Source organism: Dendrobium catenatum, unplaced genomic scaffold (assembly GCF_001605985.2).
Source record: "Dendrobium catenatum unplaced genomic scaffold, ASM160598v2 fragScaff_scaffold_368, whole genome shotgun sequence".
NCBI classification, from domain to species: Eukaryota; Viridiplantae; Streptophyta; class Magnoliopsida; order Asparagales; family Orchidaceae; genus Dendrobium; species Dendrobium catenatum.
The window spans coordinates 395,762-415,890 of record NW_021318830.1 but is presented as its reverse complement, the minus strand read 5'-3'; the positions used below and the strand labels follow the sequence as shown (position 1 = coordinate 415,890).

The 20,129-nt window shown below is 35.6% G+C and overlaps 1 protein-coding gene across 2 annotated transcripts in view; it reads right to left on the bottom strand.

Annotated features, from left to right (window-relative positions):
• LOC110097146 overlaps positions 1–20,129 on the bottom strand; it is a 68,363-nt gene that overhangs the window by 6,954 nt on the left and 41,280 nt on the right. For both annotated transcript variants that reach the window (XR_002303172.2, XM_020823398.2), the window contains exons 3-4: positions 18,058–18,108; positions 17,864–17,971 (exon numbers count right to left, since the gene is read on the bottom strand). Coding sequence is in view for 1 of the 2 variants with exons in the window: in XM_020823398.2 (XP_020679057.1) it covers positions 17,864–17,971; positions 18,058–18,108 (159 nt within the window). In the remaining variant the exon portion in view is untranslated. The remainder of the gene's footprint in view (positions 1–17,863; positions 17,972–18,057; positions 18,109–20,129) is intronic.

The window sequence follows — 20,129 nt, the reverse complement described above, 5'->3', positions numbered from 1 at the left end:
TGTTGACCGTCCACTAAATTTGTACTTGTGTTGGCCACCAAGCCTCAACACATTTGGAAGAACTCCAAAATTTTATTTTCAACAGCAATAATCCATTCATTCCAGCAAAACTACAAATATAAATATCCAATACAAACCCTAAATATAAAATAGGACACAAACAAAGATGGAAGAGGGGGAAGAGAGAGAGAGAGAGAGGGTTTAGCACTAAGGACTTATCCATCCATCCTTGATAAATTCTAGAGGCTTTAGGAAAAGTGATTAATTGCTAACTAGATAATAATTATCAATTATATTAATTGCACTAAATAACTATTTCCAAAATTTAATAATTTTCCTCTTAATTTAAAAATTTAAACTCTATTGCATTTAAATTTCCAAATCTTCTTCACATATTCTCATGAGAATAAAATACTTAAAGTCAAGTAAGAAAATTCACAAATAAAAATGCTCAAAATCAAGAAAAGTAATCAAATAAAAAGATTTTCATCATGTTCATGAAAATGGGTCCACTACTTCTCTTTCTTTGTCTTCTTATGATTGGTTCATTATGCATCAAGTAGAAGCTTAGTTTAGGACAAAATAATGAGGATTAAAGAGCCAAAAAGTATTTTTTTTTCTTTTATGTGATCATGGAATGCTATCTCAACTAGATGAAAGCACAACTGAACAAAAAAGTGTGTGAATAAAGATAAACACGCAGGATTGTATCATTGAGAAAATTTTTTAAAAAATTATATTCTTAATTAAGACTACTATTATTATAACTTTTTTAGTTATTATCTCATTTATTTATCATGAGAGTTTCAATCACCTTCAAGATAAATTACGTGTTCTTGGGTTTGGGAAAGAGTATTTTTTATGAGGACATCAGCAGGATTTTCTGACGCGTCTATCAGAGGAGGCATCATAGATCAACGGCTACGATTAGGAGTCTTTATTTGTGATGCATTTTATGTATTTCTTTTATTTATGTTCTATTTTTACCATTGTCCCTAAGAGGGATTAGTTCGTGTTGTAGCCCAAAGGGCAATTGACTCTTTGTGTCTTTTGTTCCTTGAGGCCTATATATGAAGGCCCTAGCTCTTGTATAAGATTGATGATGATTTTGAATGAAAATTTTAGTACTTGTTTTTTTTTCTCTTTGTGAGCTCTTGAGAGAGGAGAGAACCCTAAGAGAGGGCCAAGCAATTCCCGTCAGCCGGCGGTAGAGTCCGGGCTCGCGGTTTGTACCCGTTATTATTTCTAATTTCCTCTTCCTCTTTCTCTTACCGCTGGACTTGCCCACCATCTCCACCCGAACAATCGGCCTCCCTCCCAAATCCTCTCCAACCCACCAGCCAAAAGGACCCCTTCTTTCCCTCTTAGCCCCCACCACCTAGACCCCATCCTCCACCAACCCGCCGGTCGAACCCCACCCTAATTCTCTCCTAGCCGATGGCCAACCCCGTTCCCTTTGCCTCCAAATTCCAAACCCATCATTCAAGACTTTCCTTATTATAACCATCTTAAATTAGGAAGGTTTTCAAAATTAAAATTTAAATTCAATTTGAATTGAAAGTACTTTCCTGTAATAAGAAAGCATATCTGTAGTCGTGCAAAACAAAAAAGCTGTGCGGAACAGACGGATTGATGGAGATTGCAAATCAGAGTCAGCTAGTAAGATTTTTTATTGGAACAGATGAAGGAGGGGGCAGATTTGGTGGGCTCTGCGAGACAATTCGGCGGAAGCAGCAACTTCGACTTCGGGACAGATTCGACGGAAGCAGCGAATGCACCAAACAGAAAACAGAAAACCTTCGACTTCGTGACAGATTCAGCGACTTCGACTTCGAGAGTGCGAGATGTGTTCGGCGGATGCAGCAAACAGAAAATCTTTCGTGAAATTAGGGCAACGAACAGTCATTTATCTTAAAATATAAATATATTATTTTAAAAACAAAATAGATATAAAAAAATATTTATAAGAATAATGAAATATAAAAATAATTTGGCGCGTTATTTTGTGTCATGCGCCATGTGCCATGGCTCACATGTAGCACAAATAGCGCGCGCTATTTTAAACACATGTGCCGTGCCATGAAAATGGCGCCGTAGGTGCGTCATGCCGCACCGTGCGCTATGAATCGCGCTATTTTGCGCCATTGACAACTATGTTCATAGCCATCGGGTCTTAGATCCGGCAATGTTGCACTTCTCGCAGGCAGAGGGAATACTAGATTCAAGCTAGCAGGATACAACCTCGGTTGATCCTCAACCTCCCCAACAAATAACTCTTGAAAATCAACCAGAACAACGCCATATAGTCAAGAGACGCAAGACTAGTAGATGCTCGGAATCGTGGTTGCATTGCCTTGATGTTGAGGAGGGAGATGATTGGAGGCAACCCTTCATCGATTATTTCAAAGAAGGCACTCTTGATCGATAAATCTATAGCTGCACAAATCCGAAAAAATGGTGTTACGATACGCGTTTGTCAACGAAACGCTATATCGTCGAGTTTTTTTATCAAATATGGATGAGGTGCCTAGGGACCAAGGAAGCTGATAAAATGGTAGTTGAAGTTCATGAAGAACGTGGTAGTGAACATCAGTCATGTCTCAAGATGGCTGCTAAAATCAAAAGGATAGGTTATTATCGGCTGACCATGATAAGAGATTGTATTGACCAGGCCAAGAAGTGCCACGCGTATCAAATTCACGGTGATGTTATACATCAGCCGCCAAATCCACTGCACCCATTTGAATGCTGGGATACAGATATAATCAGGCCAATAGATACGTCGTCATCAGCAGGACATCGCTTCATTCTAGCCGCAACAGACTACTTTTCTAAGTTGGCAAAAACAGCCCCGTTCAGAGAAGTTACATCTGAGCATGTGATCAACTTCTTCACGTATAATGTCGTCTACAGATTTGGTGTACCACGCCGCATAATCTTAGAAAACGGTACTGCTTTAAAAAGTACCAAAATTTACAAGTTCGTTGATCGGCATAAGATCGATTGATGGTGCTCATCAATATATAACCCAAAAGCAAATAGCTTGGTAGAGGCCATCAACAAGACGGTGAAATTGTTGAAGAAGATCCTCAACAATAACAAAAAAGACTGGCATACGAAAATGACAGAAGCGCTATGGGCCTACCGTACAACCTACAAAACGCCAACCAAAGCTACTCCTTATTCACTGGTGTTCGACGTTGAAGCAGTATTGCCACTAGAAGTTGAACTACCATCACTCCAGGTAGCAATCCAGAATGATCTCACTCAAGAGCAAAATGCTCATCGAAAAATGGAAGAGCTCGACGCAATTGATGAACTCAGGTTACAAACTCAACAAAATATAGAAATCTACTACGAAAGAATGGAAAAATCATTTGATCAGATAGTGCATCCTCGGGCATTTCAAGAAGGGGAGTTGGTCCTGATGCTAAGAAGACCAATCAACCCACATCGAAAAAGTGGTGGCAAATTTGTATCTAACTGGGAGGGCCCCTTTGTCATTAAGAAGGTGAAGGAGGAGCTTATCAGTTAATCGATTTGGATGGTCAAATGCCTATGCAACCGATCAACAGTCAATATTTAAAGAAATATCAAGCATAAAAATTTCATTTTCGATGCAATATACGCTGAACAAAGTCTTATGTGCATATTTATCGATGCATGTTTATATCTACATTTTGAAATTCTCTTGTGTAGCAAGAATGCATTTCAAAATCCCTCATAAGAATAGGGATATTTTAAATATTTATTCGGGTCAACATCACGGTGCATACAGTGATCCCCAAATAAATATTTAAAATTATTAATACAAATATTCTTTCATGTTGAAGACAACGAATTCTTTTCAAAGTATATGCAGGTAATCTTTCAAAAGTCCGAGACATCACTTTCTCCAACATAACAAGGTTTAAAAGTCAAGAAATAGACTTTTGTGACTATGCACTCAAACAAGTCGAACCAGAACAGCTTGAAGTCTTTCAACAGCTCAAGCTTAAGGTTTGAATGGGTGTAAAAGGCCGAATCCAACACGCTCAAATATGGCCGGATTGCTGGCATATTCGTCTACTCAATACGCCATAAGAAAGACTGTAGTAGCGGAACCCCCACTTCGTCAACCCGTTAGTAGGGATTGTAGGAAGTATGAAGGTTAATTCGACTCGACAAATTCAAGTGATCGTATTCTACCAAATTTTCCTAATTGACAGGATAATCGAAATTTTGATGGAAAGGAAGAGTCACGAGCAACTAGCAAATTTGCGTAGGCTCTAAATTTGCAACCACAAAGGATGACTTCAAATCTACCAACTCCAGTAAAACCATCATTGGGAAACGTAATTCTCATATCTCAAGTATGAAGCCTGAATGAGTGTAAAAGGTCGGATCCAACATGCCCAAATATGATCAGATTGCTGGCAGCTCCATCTACTCAACACGCCATAAGAAAGGCATTAGTAGAGAAACTCCCATTTTAGCAACCAGAGGACGAAGAGTTATCAAATCCTAGCTCTCATAATCTGATGAACTCGAGTGACTCGGACTAAAGTATCCTCAACAAGATAAGGATCAAGATACTACCCAAATTTGATATTATCAACCGAATCTGAAACCTGCAATCCTTCAACAAATCCATAAAGCACAAAGTGAGGATCGAATGAATTTTTCTTCAACAAGTCCGCCAAAGCACAAAGCCAAGGACCAAAGAAATTATCCCAAAAGTTCATGAAAAGTTTAAAGTTGAACTAAGAGGATTTCATCATCAACAAGTCTACTATACACAAAGCTCTGAACTGATAACTTATTGTCACCGACCTAATATAAACCTAAAGGGTTTATATCACTGACATCTACCTCTTCATCAAGCCCGCCAAAATAAGAAATATAGGGAAGAAGGCATACAAATCTGCCGACAAGTTACTAAAGACAAATCACGTAATTCTCCATCAATGTCCGCAGCATAAAGCATAGGTCAGAAGAACGAAAATCTCAGTACTCAAGTTAAAATTACAAAAAAAAAAAGTATATTGGATGATATCTATAAGTGTCCCTAGAGAATGTGAGCATTTTAAATATTTATTTGGGTCGATATCATGATGTGTGTCGAGATCCCCAAATAAATATTTAAAATTTCTTGACAAAATGCAATTAAAGGAAGGAAGAATGGAAGACCCTCCGTAAACAGAATGTGTTGTCAACATATGATACAAGTTAAGCAAGATACAATCAGTTTATGAGGCAGCAAAGTCTCACCACTTGATGAATTTGCAAGAACTCAAATAAATCTCAAATAATATCAGCAATAGCCACAGAAATATTACATCTATATATGACAGAGGTAAATATAGATGTCAAGAAGTTATAAAAATGCTGAAAACCAACGAAATAGTGGTACAAAAGAAGGGCTTAAGATGACGATGCTACCTACTATCATCAATCCACGAAGTATAACTCTAGGGATCTGAATATAAAGTACTCTATCAATATCCCATAGATCTCAACAGTGTGACATCCAAATAAGCTTTTGGAGATCCGCTAAATGAAAACCTCTATGTGCATCAAGAGCAAATATCTGAATATTCACAGGATAAATCAGCATACAACAAACGTGAATCGCTCTAACCGCATATCACGTTTGTTTGGGGGCATTTGTTGACCACTGCAATGAGATAACAAAAAGAAATAAGGCTTAAATCAATATCTCGCCGAATCATGCAAAAATCCCATCGAATCTTGCCACAGCTACAGTAACAATCGCTCTACAAGCGACGTCGAAAGGTCACTTCAGCGACTTCCTGCGGCTTAGTCTCTCGCTCTAATTAAAATGGAAATGGATATGAAGCCTTCGGCTTCTTATACATTCACCTTCTCCTACCACGCAAGCTCCCAAAATCCTTCTGAGCTTCCCTCTTCAATTCATGACCACAAACCTTCCTCTGTACTCCTGCCTTAGCCGATTTATGCTCCTGCTACCGAATACCTCCCTCCGTCATTCCTTAACCATAAAGAAGTCGGACCCAATTCCACTCCAACCGAGAGTCCCACGCAAAACTTCCTCCTCTGCCTTCTTATTCCCTTCGATTTCTCTGACCTGACCGAACCCCTAGACATCTGCCCCTATTCAACCCGCAAATCAACGACATCCGACCTTCTCCCTAAGCTTGCCCAACTCCTCCATCCAACCAGACTCCTTTCCGACCCAACCGCCCTAGCTCCGACTTCTCTCCTTTGACTGCAACCCTTTTCGATCGGATCGGGAGTTATGACATTTTGAACCGAAGCAACGTTGGGAACTCGCTCACTTGGAAGTTGACTTTCTCCCTTCCCGTGAGCTTATTCGGTTCCGTTGTTGTTGTTCGACTCCGCCCCGTAAACGACTTTCCTTTCTATCGGGTCGAAAGTCACAGCATTTTGATCGGAAGGAAGAGAAGAAGCTCACTGACTGTGAAGGTAGCTTTCTTCCATTCGCACACTTCTTCGACCAAATCCCGTAGAGCCGCCGAGTGTAAGACGGAGGGTTTATTTTTATTATTATTTAGTTAATTATGATTAATTATATTATATATAATTAATTATAATTAATTTATGATTAATTATAAATTAAATATATCTGATTTATAATTAATTTTATATTGAATAAGATTAATTATATATTAAATTTAATTAATTATATTTAGTTTTAATTAATTATATGTCAAATCTTATTAGTTTATTATTAATTTTAAATGTGACGAGCCGAACAATCATTTATACACATTTTTTCTTACCGTGGTAGGAGGGAATCTGGTGCGACACATGCGACAAGGCAGGTAGGCCTAGTGCACGCTTTTCTTAGCATAGCCGAGACAACTTAAAGTACCCGTACGCGGCTCTATACCTGTGGGCGCGGCTCTATACCTGTGGGGAAACAACTGTGTTTTTTTTTTTTTTGCAATAGGTACAATTGAAGATACGTTTTTCTTAGCGTGGTGGGGGACGAAGATTTTACAGCCGCTGTGTCTGAGGACACCTATCATACACGCTTTTCTTAGCGTGGTGAAAAGGCCAAATTTTTTGTAGTTTCCCCTAAATAGGAGAGACACTGGGAGGCTACCAAAATTTTGGTGAACATGAGACCGTACCTAAACTTTATTGAACACATTTAAATAACAGAGGACTTTGACATTAAACTTGAACCCGAATCTACAATGAATTCAAATGAATTAAATCCAAACTTGAAGAAGATGCATTAAGAACTTATAATTAAATATGATAACAAGGACTTGTAGACTTGGGCTCGAATGAACAAGTTTTGGAAAATCAAACTCATGATCGCATTGGAAATGTAAAAGTGCTTACCAACAATCTTGATCGTCCAAACAAACATCAATGAACAAAACTTTGACCTAAACTTGATCTGAGGGGCAAGGAGTTATGCTTGAATGCAAATAACAAGATTTAAACTTGAACTGAATAGCATCATGCCAACTTGAACTCAACAAACGACAAAAGACTTGAATCAAATTCAACCAAGAAGAATTTGATTTAAATCCAAAGTGAGCTTCATTCAAACCATAGGAAACATGTTACAAGCCACTAAACGGAGAAGTGGATCTCAAAATGATAAATGCAATCATAATTTACAAAATAGTGAATTCCAAATCAAATGCAAATGAATGAGTTTGGGAATTGCATTTGAATAAAGGACGTCAAACATAACTTGCTTACATGCACTACTCATTCACAAGCAAATGCATCGATTTCTTGTGGAATATTTGAAAGCCAAAGCATAATAAATGGAGCAAATTATGAAATGACATGTAAAGAATGTAGCATGTCTATGAATAATGAGCTGTTACATGATATGTTCATTAACAGGGTATGAAAGTGGTGATTGACAAAGAGCAAGGATGAAATCAAAGGCTTGTCATAATACCATCCATCACCCTTCTAGCATATGTAAGAGGATCGTGAGAGATGCAATGCACAAGTAGATATAGGCGATAAGCAACAAATGTAATAACCTCTCCACTACATCAATTTGTAAACACCACAAAGAAAATTTTTTTCTCGAATGTGCTAATTCGTCAAAGAAATATTAAGTTGAAATTGAAATGTGACACTACTGCAGTCAAGGAATGTTGATTTGTATGTAAGTCCCTTGCAAAGCAATTAGGAGAGAGTTGTTGGTGTTGAGGAACAACAGTGAAATGCATACAAATGAATACAATAGCTTGCCAATGTAATGGACTTAAGGGTCATACAGTGAATAGTATGACGCTCCCTAATGTAAATAATGGTTTTGTGTCAAGCAAATGTATCAACCTCCCATAAACTGTCGTAGGAGAATCATCACATACAAGGGCATTTACAAACAGATGTAGGAGAAGTCTCTTTCATATAGAAGCCAATCAAATGTGATGATGAATGATATGCAGTGGATGTTAAACCATCTCATAATCAACAGTCACTTAATATCAGTCAAAAGCATTGATTCCCTAGAATCAGAAAGAATTCTCTATGGATACATTGACATTCTTATGAATAGAGGTAGAAGATGTGTGACAAATGCAATGACATTAACCAATGTGTTTGCAATCAAAATATGAAGCTTTCAGATAAACATTGGGAAACCTTCATGCCAACTAGAATGTGAATATCAACAAAATAATAATCACCTATAAGTGAGGAGTGATTGCAAGCAATGATCGAGGATGAATAAATTCTCTATTTCTCATCCATAAATAATAACCAACATGAATGAGATGAATGAAGGAGAGCTGAAATATGCAAGTTTCATATACATGAGCCGATATATCAGACTACAGCAAGCACACTACTGATGCCAACTAGTTTGTGAAAGTTATGTGTGATGCCTGCACATATGGAAGGGAGTATCCAACGAATGTGATTTATCTACAGTTACTAGAAAGATGGATGATGAACGAAGACAACAAATAAGTTGTAGATACAATGTCTACCTACGACTAATATTAACTGCCTTGGGGATGCATATGATAGTTCCCACAAGCACTAAAAGATACACATGCAAATTCAACAGTTCTCCAATCAGCGGAACACCTCCAGAAAATGTAAAGCACCTACAAGTTGTAACAAAGAACATGATATTACCCCTATAGTCAACTCCATCCAATGACAATTAAATACATCAATTATTTGCAAGTGGAAACAGATGATATGGAGCAAACAAAAATATGAATCTCTTGCATGCTATTGTAAGAGACCCGTAGTATATCTGTCAAATATCCAATGATACCCCCGCCCATGCACCATAGTTTTTATACACATAGGTACAAAAGGGGTAAGTGTAATCATGTACCTGCATGGGCCGCGGCGAGCGAATTATGGGTATACACGTTACGTCTAGTGATGTTGTGTGGGCTAAATGATGAATCTAAGTTCGAACCCGATCCTTCTCAACACGATTCGAACCATTAAATAAGTACGCGGTCGACAACTCAACATAGTCGATAAGGTTCAATCTACAAATAGAAATAACCCCATAATACCCTGATGATGGCCGTATTGAATTTTTATTTCAACCAAAAGGATTCACAAACACTTTCAAATGCGTCCCAAACGTCCAAATGCCCATAAAATTCAAATTTTGAAATCCCAAAAATCCAATGATATTTTAAATTGAAATCAACCACTAATTAAAGTAAAATTCATCCACCCTCCGCAATAGCTTGCAGAGGTAGACAAATTGAAATTTACTTCAGCTCACATAGAGCTAATGTCAAGTCGAAAATATCTTTAGAATCAATTCTTAAATAATCTACTCCCAATAAGAATGTGGCACTTATCTTCTAACCGGCAATTTTGACATCAAATGGCAACGCAGGATAAACGATTATGACCCGGGTCCCTCTGAACCTAGTGGTTTTGCCGCCAAATGGTACCATGAAATAGCAGTTATTGTCAGAGTCATTACGCTCCTTAACGACATCAAATCCTTGAGATATGAATCAATAGGATATAATCGATAGGGCACAAAACCCTCTATTAGCTAAGGTGGATTCAAAATTTTCCCTTTAGACAAACATTCACCCCAGGTCTACAAGATCCCCTTAGACGAAGCAAACCAAGGCTGCCGATAAGGATCCTTATATCAGGTTGGGTCGACTACCTCCTCTGACTATGTAAGCCAAGGATCACGATGTCTCAGGACGACGGAACCATGGGATCTTGATTGGGTTCATCATCCATCCCCCCACCATCCGCTTTAACTGCAAGAAGGTGAAATTTCTATCTTAAATATCAAGATTTCTGATACCTAAGTCCAGTGTTGCTACTATATGCCAGATTACACATATTTTCCATGCATCTAATTGACAACTAGCCTTAATCAAAAATTCTCTCTCGTTATCGGGAGGCATAATTAACTATAGGTGCTTGCACCTATAGGAAACCAGAACTCAGATCATAAAGTCCTCACAAAATGAGGGCGAAATCTCTCGGTAGTGTCTTATCTACAAACCCATCTGCCTTCCAAATTTTACCCCGGAACTTAATCCATTAAAATGCTCCCCATAGAAAAATAGCAGCGGGCGGAGGCCAGGGCCAAATTTACAGAGCCCACAGGTAGAAACTAAATTTTAAGAAGAAACTTGTCTTTGAGAACTTTCAGACATGCAAGATACAACTTCTTAGGAGATTGAACTTCATAAATTTTGTAAGGATATTTTAGTCATCATAAAGAGAAGAGAGATAAAGTGAACCATATGTTCAATAAGAGGTCAAAACATAAGAATTATTATTCATTATCATGCACAAATTAGCATGGAGAGAGAAGTAAAATGCACTTAATTTTGTCATGCTAGCGGCTTAAGAAGTGAAGGCTTGAAGACTAGTTTGGAAGAAAACATAAAAATTAAAGAGAGAAGAAGAGGAGAAACATGAGAATTAAGAAGAAAAAAATTTAAGTGAGCATGTAGTGTTATCTAGACATCATGCACACAAGATTGAGCTATGTGGGCTCCAAAATTTGTAGGCCAACTCTGCTAAGAGAGTTTAAGTATTTTGCGGGTAAAATTTTCATAATGCATATAAGATTCTACTTACAGATTTCACCCAATTTCTGAAAACTTTTGATCTGGTTCTATGTTTTCCATAGCCGCAAGCCTATATGATTAGTTACCTACCTTAATGATGAAAATGATGAAAGAGAACTTTATATTAAAACTGGCCATTATAAATTAAATGCTTAGCATATAGTAGCAACAAATTTAGTACAAATTTAAATTTAAAACTTTATATTTAAAACGGATGATGAGGGGAATTATGATAAACCCGATAAAGATCCATGATTTTATCATCCTGAATGTTATAGATCTTATTTTACTTAATTGGAAGAGGTGGTCAATTCAACCTAACTAAAAGATGTCTGCTAAAAACCATGTGTTGCTTCATCAAAGTGAACCTTATAGACTTCAGATTTATATTTATTTAAGGGGAGAAATTTAAGTTGAAATTAGCTAACAAAGGACTTTTATCATATCAAGTACATTTAAGATTCATTACTCAAGATTTTTAGCCATTAAAAAACTTGCCGGCTCTAGCCATGATGGTTATTTAATGGTATAATTTTGCAGTAAAATTATCTGCTCAAAGGCTAACAATTTATTTGTGGAGCTATTTGGGTGTAAAATCATTGGTTAGAATTCAGTATTTATTTTACAAACTAATAAACTATCATACGAGCAGTAAACTAAATAGTTTGTATTTTATAATGAAATTTCTTTATAAAAGGCATTAAAAACCTAATGTGAACATAATATTAAAAAACATTGTGGATTTTGTATATGTACATTAATTTGTGAGAATATGATTTATGTTGCACCATTTAAAACATACTACTCATACATCATGTGGTTCAAGTCTCGTCTTACTCCAATACTTACAAGGAGGATCAGGCATAAATTGTAGGACTCATGACTCTACCCTATAAGCAAAGTCCAACTCATGCATATAATATTGATAATTTGGTATTTAAAATTTAAAAGAGTTTAAATTTTCTGACATAATTATAGAATTTTAAAATATTTGCATGTATTTAAAGCAAAGAAAATCTAAATTTATTTCAGTTAACTTGTGTAGCCTTCTCAGACCTAGGATTTATAAATTCAATGAATTTGTCAGAGCATATGTGGGTGCAATTATTTTAAGTACTTCGATATATCACACACACTCTTTGATGTATTTGTAAAGCATATATGTACATTTTACAATGTGTTTGCATAGCACATTTGCATATTTCATGTTGTACTTGCACTACCCACTTGAATCTTTCTTAATGCACTCACATGATGCACTTGCATGCTTGCATGATCTTCGGTGCATATACATAAAGCATGTGCACATTCATTAATATGTTAACATTTTTCTTTGTGCACTTGCAATGCACAATGCATTTGCATGTTTTCAGTATATTTACTCTATGTATTTGGATAATGTGCAGATACAATTGCTTTCTATGATTTAATGCATCATGCACACTTTGTCAAAACAAGAATGCTGCAAGTAACACGTAAAAGTGTACTACTTTGTCTCATTTGGAAGATTTTGTTCAGAAGGTGTACTGCTTATTGACGAGATATATACAAATCTCCCTTTTAGTAATTAATGTATACATCGCCTAGGGCACTCATACACCCATTAAATGCAATATGGCACTCATAGAACCATTGCATGCAAGAGATTGGATTATTCCGTCTTGTTTTAAAACCATTCATGTGAATCCAATCATTTGATATGTCCAATGGTCTAACATAACGGTTGTTCACATAAATGCATTGTCATTGGAGCATTTTTTGTGGCCTTGAATTTTAAATATATCATTGCTGGCATTCTATCCCCTTAAGCGTATATTCCAGACCCAGTTGCGAATATCATGGGTTGGAATCTTTTGTATGTATTCTCAAATGAATAGAATTTATATGCGCAACTTGTACTTCACCTGAATAGAATTTATATGTGCAACTTGTACTTCACCTGGATGGACCCCACATGACATCAATATTCTTGTTACAAATGGAGGAAGCTCATTCACTTCATTTAAGCTCTCATTAGCATCACACTACATAGTCATGTGTGTTCAGTTGAAGTTATGGAGTTCTATCCTTGCACTGGAAAATTTTCAAATTTGTTGTATATGCCCAATGAGTTCATTCAATATTCATTTATTCACATACCTTCTTTTTTTTTTTTTTTTACAATTTGCATATACTCAGTTTATCCATTTTATGGGTTCTGCTTGTCAAGTCGAACACGTCCCGCTTGAGATTTTGAGGATCATCAAATTTATACCTCCAGGGAATATGATGATGAGGAAATGAAGAGGCAATGAAATTTGTAAGGCAAATATGCAAAAGTAATTAATTTTTTTCTCTGACTTTACCTCTTTAGAGGAAAAGGGGAGAGAGAAAGAGAGGGAGAAGAGAGATGGAAAGATAAAGAGAGAAAGAAAGAGAAAAGATAAAGAAAGGGAAAAGGGAGAGAAATAGAGAGGAGAGAGAGAGAGAGAGAGAGAGAGAGAGAGAACATGTGAAAGAGAGGGTGGAGAGGTCGACGATATGGTGCGTAAGAGAGATGATTAGAGGAAGTGATGGTCAGAGAGTGAGGGAGATCGAGAGATAGATACAAAGGGGTGACATACTAAGCTCAACGTGGAGAGAGGGGCTATATGAGATTTTATCTTTTTTATCTTATAAAATAGGTCAACAAACTAGAAATTTTGCAATGAATTCTTAAGAATGCCATAAGTTATCCTTTATAGAAACTTTTTAGAGGGTTATTTAAGATATGTAGTTAAATCTTGTTCATTTATTATTCCATTTGAATTATTCTTTCTTTGACATGAGAGATTTGCCCCTTTTTTGTGAGAGTAGGTAGACTATAGGTTTGGATAAGACCTTTTTATATTCTTTTTATGCATAAACCTATGGCTTCTCTATACTAGATTAGATTCTATTTTCTCTCTTGCTGGCATAAGTGTGCTTTAGTCAAATCACATAAATCTTGATATCTTTGTATAACACTTTATCTCTTTATTATAATGATTTGTTTATTGTATTCACTCCTCATAATTGCTTCAATAAAAACATTAAGTGCTTTTTTTTTATTGACAACGATTTCTCATTTTCAAATTATTTTTATTGCATGTTGTAGTCTTCAAAATCATTTCGAATAATTTCCATTCAATTAAAGTATTTTTCTTATAAGCCACTAAAATCATTATTTTAATATAATCATCAATTCATCAATCATTCCTAGTTTCTCCACACATTCATCATAACATTCTCATTAATATCATGCTTAACTATCAATTAATCTTTTATTCGGCAATGCTCAAATCCATATAACATCGTTGGTCTAATGACAATTTTATAAAATTTAGCTACAAATTTCTATAATATCTTCTTATAACACTTTAAGAACACATGTCTATTTTAACCTCCCAAATTTAACTCCAGAAGCTATATTCCCATTTATAACTCATTCTTCTTTATATTAACTCTATGATGTATAAAGCTATCTCACAAGTTTCAGTTTATCTTCTAATAATAATAGTGAATAATTGTTCTTAGCATGCCCACTAAAATTATATATCATATACCTGATTTCTACACTACAAATTCTAACCCCACTATGTTCTAAGCATTTTCTCTATTACTACAACTTTTCACTTTTTAAACGAGTGTCTTACCGAGTAAGAATATGTCATTTGCAAAGCATTCATCAACGTATGTCACTTCGAATATCCTTAAGAAACATCCGCATAACAAATACAAAAAGAAAAATGCACTCAATAATATTCCTTGTCATAATTCTATTATAATTTTTTTAAAAAAATGGTCACTCTACAACTACTTAAAATAGTATGACCCCCTTATACATGTTTTTATTATCTTTAACATACCTTCAGCATAAAAATTTCTTCATTAATGCGCATCAAATGAAATATCATAGTCGTTTCTTAAGATAAATAAAAATCATATGAAGATCCTTTTTATGCTCTCTATATATTTTCATGAATTGCCTTAACATAAAACTTTCTTTCAAAGTAGATCTTTATAAATCTCTTGCATAACTTCATTATATGACAAATAAGATTCCTCTATAATTACCTAAATTCAGTAGTTTATGACTATTATCAAGATAAAAGTAATGAACAACATTAAGATTAAATTTTCTAAAAATAGCACTTGAATATTTAAACATAGCATCAAAAAATATTATTCTATAATAAAGAACATGTCAAAATACAGTACTTTACAAGCAACAGAAATTGAGAAATCAAAATTTCAATAATAACAATAACAACATCATCAAGCCTTTGTATCACTACGTGGAGTCGGCTACATGAATCCTTTTTCACCATTGTGTCCTATTAAAAGTCAAATCCTCATTTAGATTTAATAAAGAAAAATCATTTCTAATATTTTCTAACCAAGTCTTTTTAGGTCAACCTCTACCTTTCTTAATATAAGTCAAATCTAATACCTCAACTTTCCTAACCGGGTCATCGGAAGGCCTCCGTTTAATGTGACCAAACCATCTAAGGCGACTCTCTCTAATTTTATGTTCCACTGGAGCTACTCCAACCTTTTCACGTATATGCTCATTTTGTATCCTATCTCTAAGGGTAAAGCCGCTCATCCACCCAAACATCCTCATCTCTGCCACACTTAATTTAGTATTATGCTTCCCTTTTAATGGCCAACATTCGGCACCATAAAGCATCGTAGGTCTCACCACCATCTTATAGAATTTTTCCTTAAGTTTGAGGGGGGCTTTTCTATCGCACAACCAGCCCGATGCATTCCTCCACTTCAACCATCCAACTTGAATTATGCTGATAATATCCAGATATATTTCACCATCACTCTGAACAATAGATTCAAGATATCTAAAACTTGTACTCTTATTAATGACTTGATTGCCCAAAGTCACAATCCCTTCATTAGGTCTATTACTACTAAAATTTCACTCCATATATTCAGTTTTAGATCTACTCAAATGAAAACCTTTAGACTCTAAGGTTGACCTCCATAATTCAAGTTTACGTTCAACTCCCTCTCTAGTCTTATCAAGAAGAAGAATATCATAAGCAAAAAGCATACACCAAGGTACATCCTATTGCAAATGTTTAGTGAGAACATCCATGACTAAAGCAAAAAGATATGGGCTTAAGGTTGACCGTCGATGTAATTCAACCGAAATAGGAAAATACTTGGTCAAACTACCTTGTATTTGAACACAAGTAATAGCTCCAGCATACATATCTTTAATGATTTGAACATAAAATAAATGGAGAACATAAATATTTAATCAATATATGATTAAACTATAGCTGAAAAAAAGTAAAAACTATAACAACAACAAGAAAAAGAAGAAGCTTATATCCCACTATGTGGGGTCAGCTACATGAATCTTTTTTGTCCATTGTGTCCTGTTAAGAGTCAAATTCTCATCTAAATCTAATAAAGAAATGTCATTTATAATATTTTCTAACCAAGTCATTTTAAGTCTACCTCTATCTAGCTTAACATAAGTCATATCTAATGCATCTACTTTCCTAACCGAGTCATCGAGGGCCACAGTTTTAAGAAAAACGTAAAAAAACAATAATAAGAAAAAAAAAACAAACAAACAAATCACAAAATGTTACAGAATAGCAACATGAAAATAGCTTGTATGCTTGAAGCGTATGTTGTGAACTCCTTGTGCTTTAGAAGAGAAGTGTGCACGTTGCCACTTAAAATTATGCTTTAGCTATTTTCAAGCTTTTGGCAAAATAAAACACTTGTGCTTCAAATCTTCAGTTCTAAAGCACGCACTTCATTTTGCTTCAAACAAAACTAGTGAAAAATTAGAATTGAGAAATATTTTAAAAGATGTAAGCTTAGGGTTAGCTGAATGGATATCCACTTTAATGTCATTTTACTAAATGTGAATAGTTTATAATTATCACTAAATGTGAGAAATATTTTACGAAGTGATGCATGGGTGTGTAGAAGTGATGCATGGACATAGATTAGAAGACCTACTTTATAAAGTTAAAATTGAGTGATTAAAATAAAGAAGAGCTTTAAATGCTTATGAGATAAAAAATATCGTTTATAGAATTCAATAAGAATTGAAATGTTATATGACAACAAATTCAACAATAGCCAAGTTATGCACAGCAAAAATAAGAATGTAATAAATAGGTGCAATAGCTTTAATGAGTTGGATTTATCGTGTAAAAAAAATAAGAAATAGAATAGAAGTCGGTTTTAAAATTAAAGGTGATTAAAATGAATAAATAGATGTATTATGGCATAAAAATATATCATGTATAGAATAAAATAAGACATGGAAAGCTATATAGATCAAGTATTGGGCAACTAAAAAGCTATTAAAAGTCCAATTGTGGCAAAAATAACAATATCAGATAGATATATGATAAATTTAGAAATGACGTAGAAAGGAACGAGTATCTTAGAGAGAAATCATGGTGGCATATCATTAAAATATTAGTAAAAATAAACTCAAGTGATAAGAAAATGTACAAAAATGTCCAAAATGCACCAATAAAGCAATTAGATAGAATTCATATGTAGAGATAAAAAAGGAAAAGAAAGACCAGAAGTAGCATAGCTAGAAATTATGCAAAAAGGACTTGCACCAAACAGAGAAAGCATTTAAATATAATAGCATACGAAAGAATAGGTAAGGATTATAAAGTTGTTCCCAAATAGTTAGGATGGAGGAAATAATAATGATGAATGCACTTCATCAAGGAATAACAAACAATGTTCAATCAACATGCACTTCAAGATGCCTTACTTAAAAAAAGCTCCAAACATGTTTAAGTGCATACCTTCTGAATGGCGATTTTAGCAGTTGGACCTTTAGCTTTTGCAAAACCAATGACCCCATGGAAGTTCCCTGTAGCTAGCAGTGCCATATACTTTACAATTTGACCTCCCTGAACTTGGAAAGAGGTTAAACTTATTTACATAACAAACTAAATTACATGAAAAAGTGTCACATGTAAACAGAATAGGCACCTACCTTCGTGACTTTACATGTCCGATTGACATCAATTACCTTTACATCAAAACCCTGTTAAGAATGATTCAAAAATCAAAGACAAGGAACGGTGCTTAATCAGTAAATTTTGAATGAGAATTCGAAACTATTCATATATTTGTTTTCAGAACCATACGAGAATAACAAAGATTTAAACTACAAATATGTTTGGATTTACATGCATATTTCTTCATTGAACAATAATTCCTAACAGAGACCACTTCAACACTGCAAAATATCCCTAACAGAAATTGATGCAGTACTAAATATGCTTTGAGATGAATGCAATAAAAACTTGCACAATTTGAAAGGAACAAATAATAATTAAAACTATTAGCTACTAAACGAAAATAGAAAACGTAAAAGGGGCCACTACGCTTAGGCCAAATCACATTCTAAGCACTTGAATTATCAAAACAACTTAGAATTTCAACAACATGCGAATTGAGTAATCATTCAACAAAATCCCTAATCTAACAATGAGATAAACAACATAGATAGTACACTCAAATTCTACGTTTACTAATCGGAGGCTGAGGGCAAGCACGATTCCTTGTGAATTGATCACCACCTACAAGATTAGTGGGTCGGGAAAATAAGTGAAAAGGAGAAGAAGTTCACCCTTGTGGTTGTCCGGAAACAATTTTCCATTGGACATTGGCGAGTTGTTCGTCGATGCCTTCTGAAAGTGTGAAGATGATGCGGTCCACGTACTCTTCAACATAATTATCGATTTCCGGATTGAAGTCAAAGAAGGTGGAGTGGAGGAAGTTGACATTCCCTTGCTCGCCGTAAGCGATTCCGTAGTCAAGCTTTGGATCAGCTATTCATTGGCTTTCGAAGATTGATGTGTAGCCGACGACCGTTGTTGCTCCCTTGAAGACTCCACTAGAGAGAATGAAGTTCCTCTCAAAAGTTGAAGTGGAGAAGGGGGAGATGGCCGGCCAATGAAGGAGGCAATGGGAAGACTTTGGGCTCAGTTTTCGTGGAGGAAAATTTAGTTCAAACAACTCAATTAATCCTTTGATTGCAAGGAATTAATGAAGGGGAAGAGAGAGAAGGGGCAGCGGGCAAGAGAGAGGGGAAGGGATTTATTTTAATTCCAATAGGGGAGACTCTCTCTTGGAAAGAAATTAAATAGGTGGGGGATTTCGGCCAAGAGAGTAAGTTGGGATTTGGAAATAATTCCTAATGCTATTCCATAGGGGGCCACCGGCAATAGAGAGAGGGAGGGGTTTAATGAAGCATTCAATGCTTTTCTAAATTAATAAGTTAAATTTGGAATGAAAGATTGCATCCCAATTTAATTCCAAATTTAAATAGGTTATGAATTAGTAAGTTTCGTAAAATAGGATTATAAATTATGTAGCTATTTCAAATTCAAATAGATTTGAATTTGATCATTAATAGAGTTACCAAAAATATGAAATCAAACTTAGGAAAGACTTGATGGCAAGTGGAGATGGGAGGAAGCCAAGGGGACGGGCCGGCGGTGTGGAAGTTGGTCGTGGATGGTGGTGGGTATTGGATCTAGTCGACGGGTGGTGTGCGGGGAGAAGTTAGGTGGTCGGCGGCTTAGGAGTTTGGAAGGACCTTAGGCCGGCGGCTAGGGGATTAAGGGAAAAGGAAAAGAGAGAGAGAAAAAGAACCACGAATCCGGACACTTCCAAGGTTAGTGGGTGATATGTTTCCCTCTACACGAGACTTCACTCCAAGCTCTCTCAAGCTCTCACAAGACCTCAAACATGAGGGGAATTTTTATCATCTATTCATTAAGCATGAAAAGAAAACATAAGGGCTATATATAGCCTCATACAAATGACTCAAAAATAAGAGACGACAAAGCCCTTTGGGTAAACACATGACCTCCCTCAAGGGGTAAAACTGAAAAATAACAAAAGCAAAGACATGCATAAAATAATAAAAGACAAATATAATACGACTCAAAAATACATCGACTCAATTGTGGTTGTAGATCAACGGCCACATCTCTGATAGACCTTCCAAGCTCTGATGTCTCCATCAGAAATTGTCACCTATGACTACTAATTTTA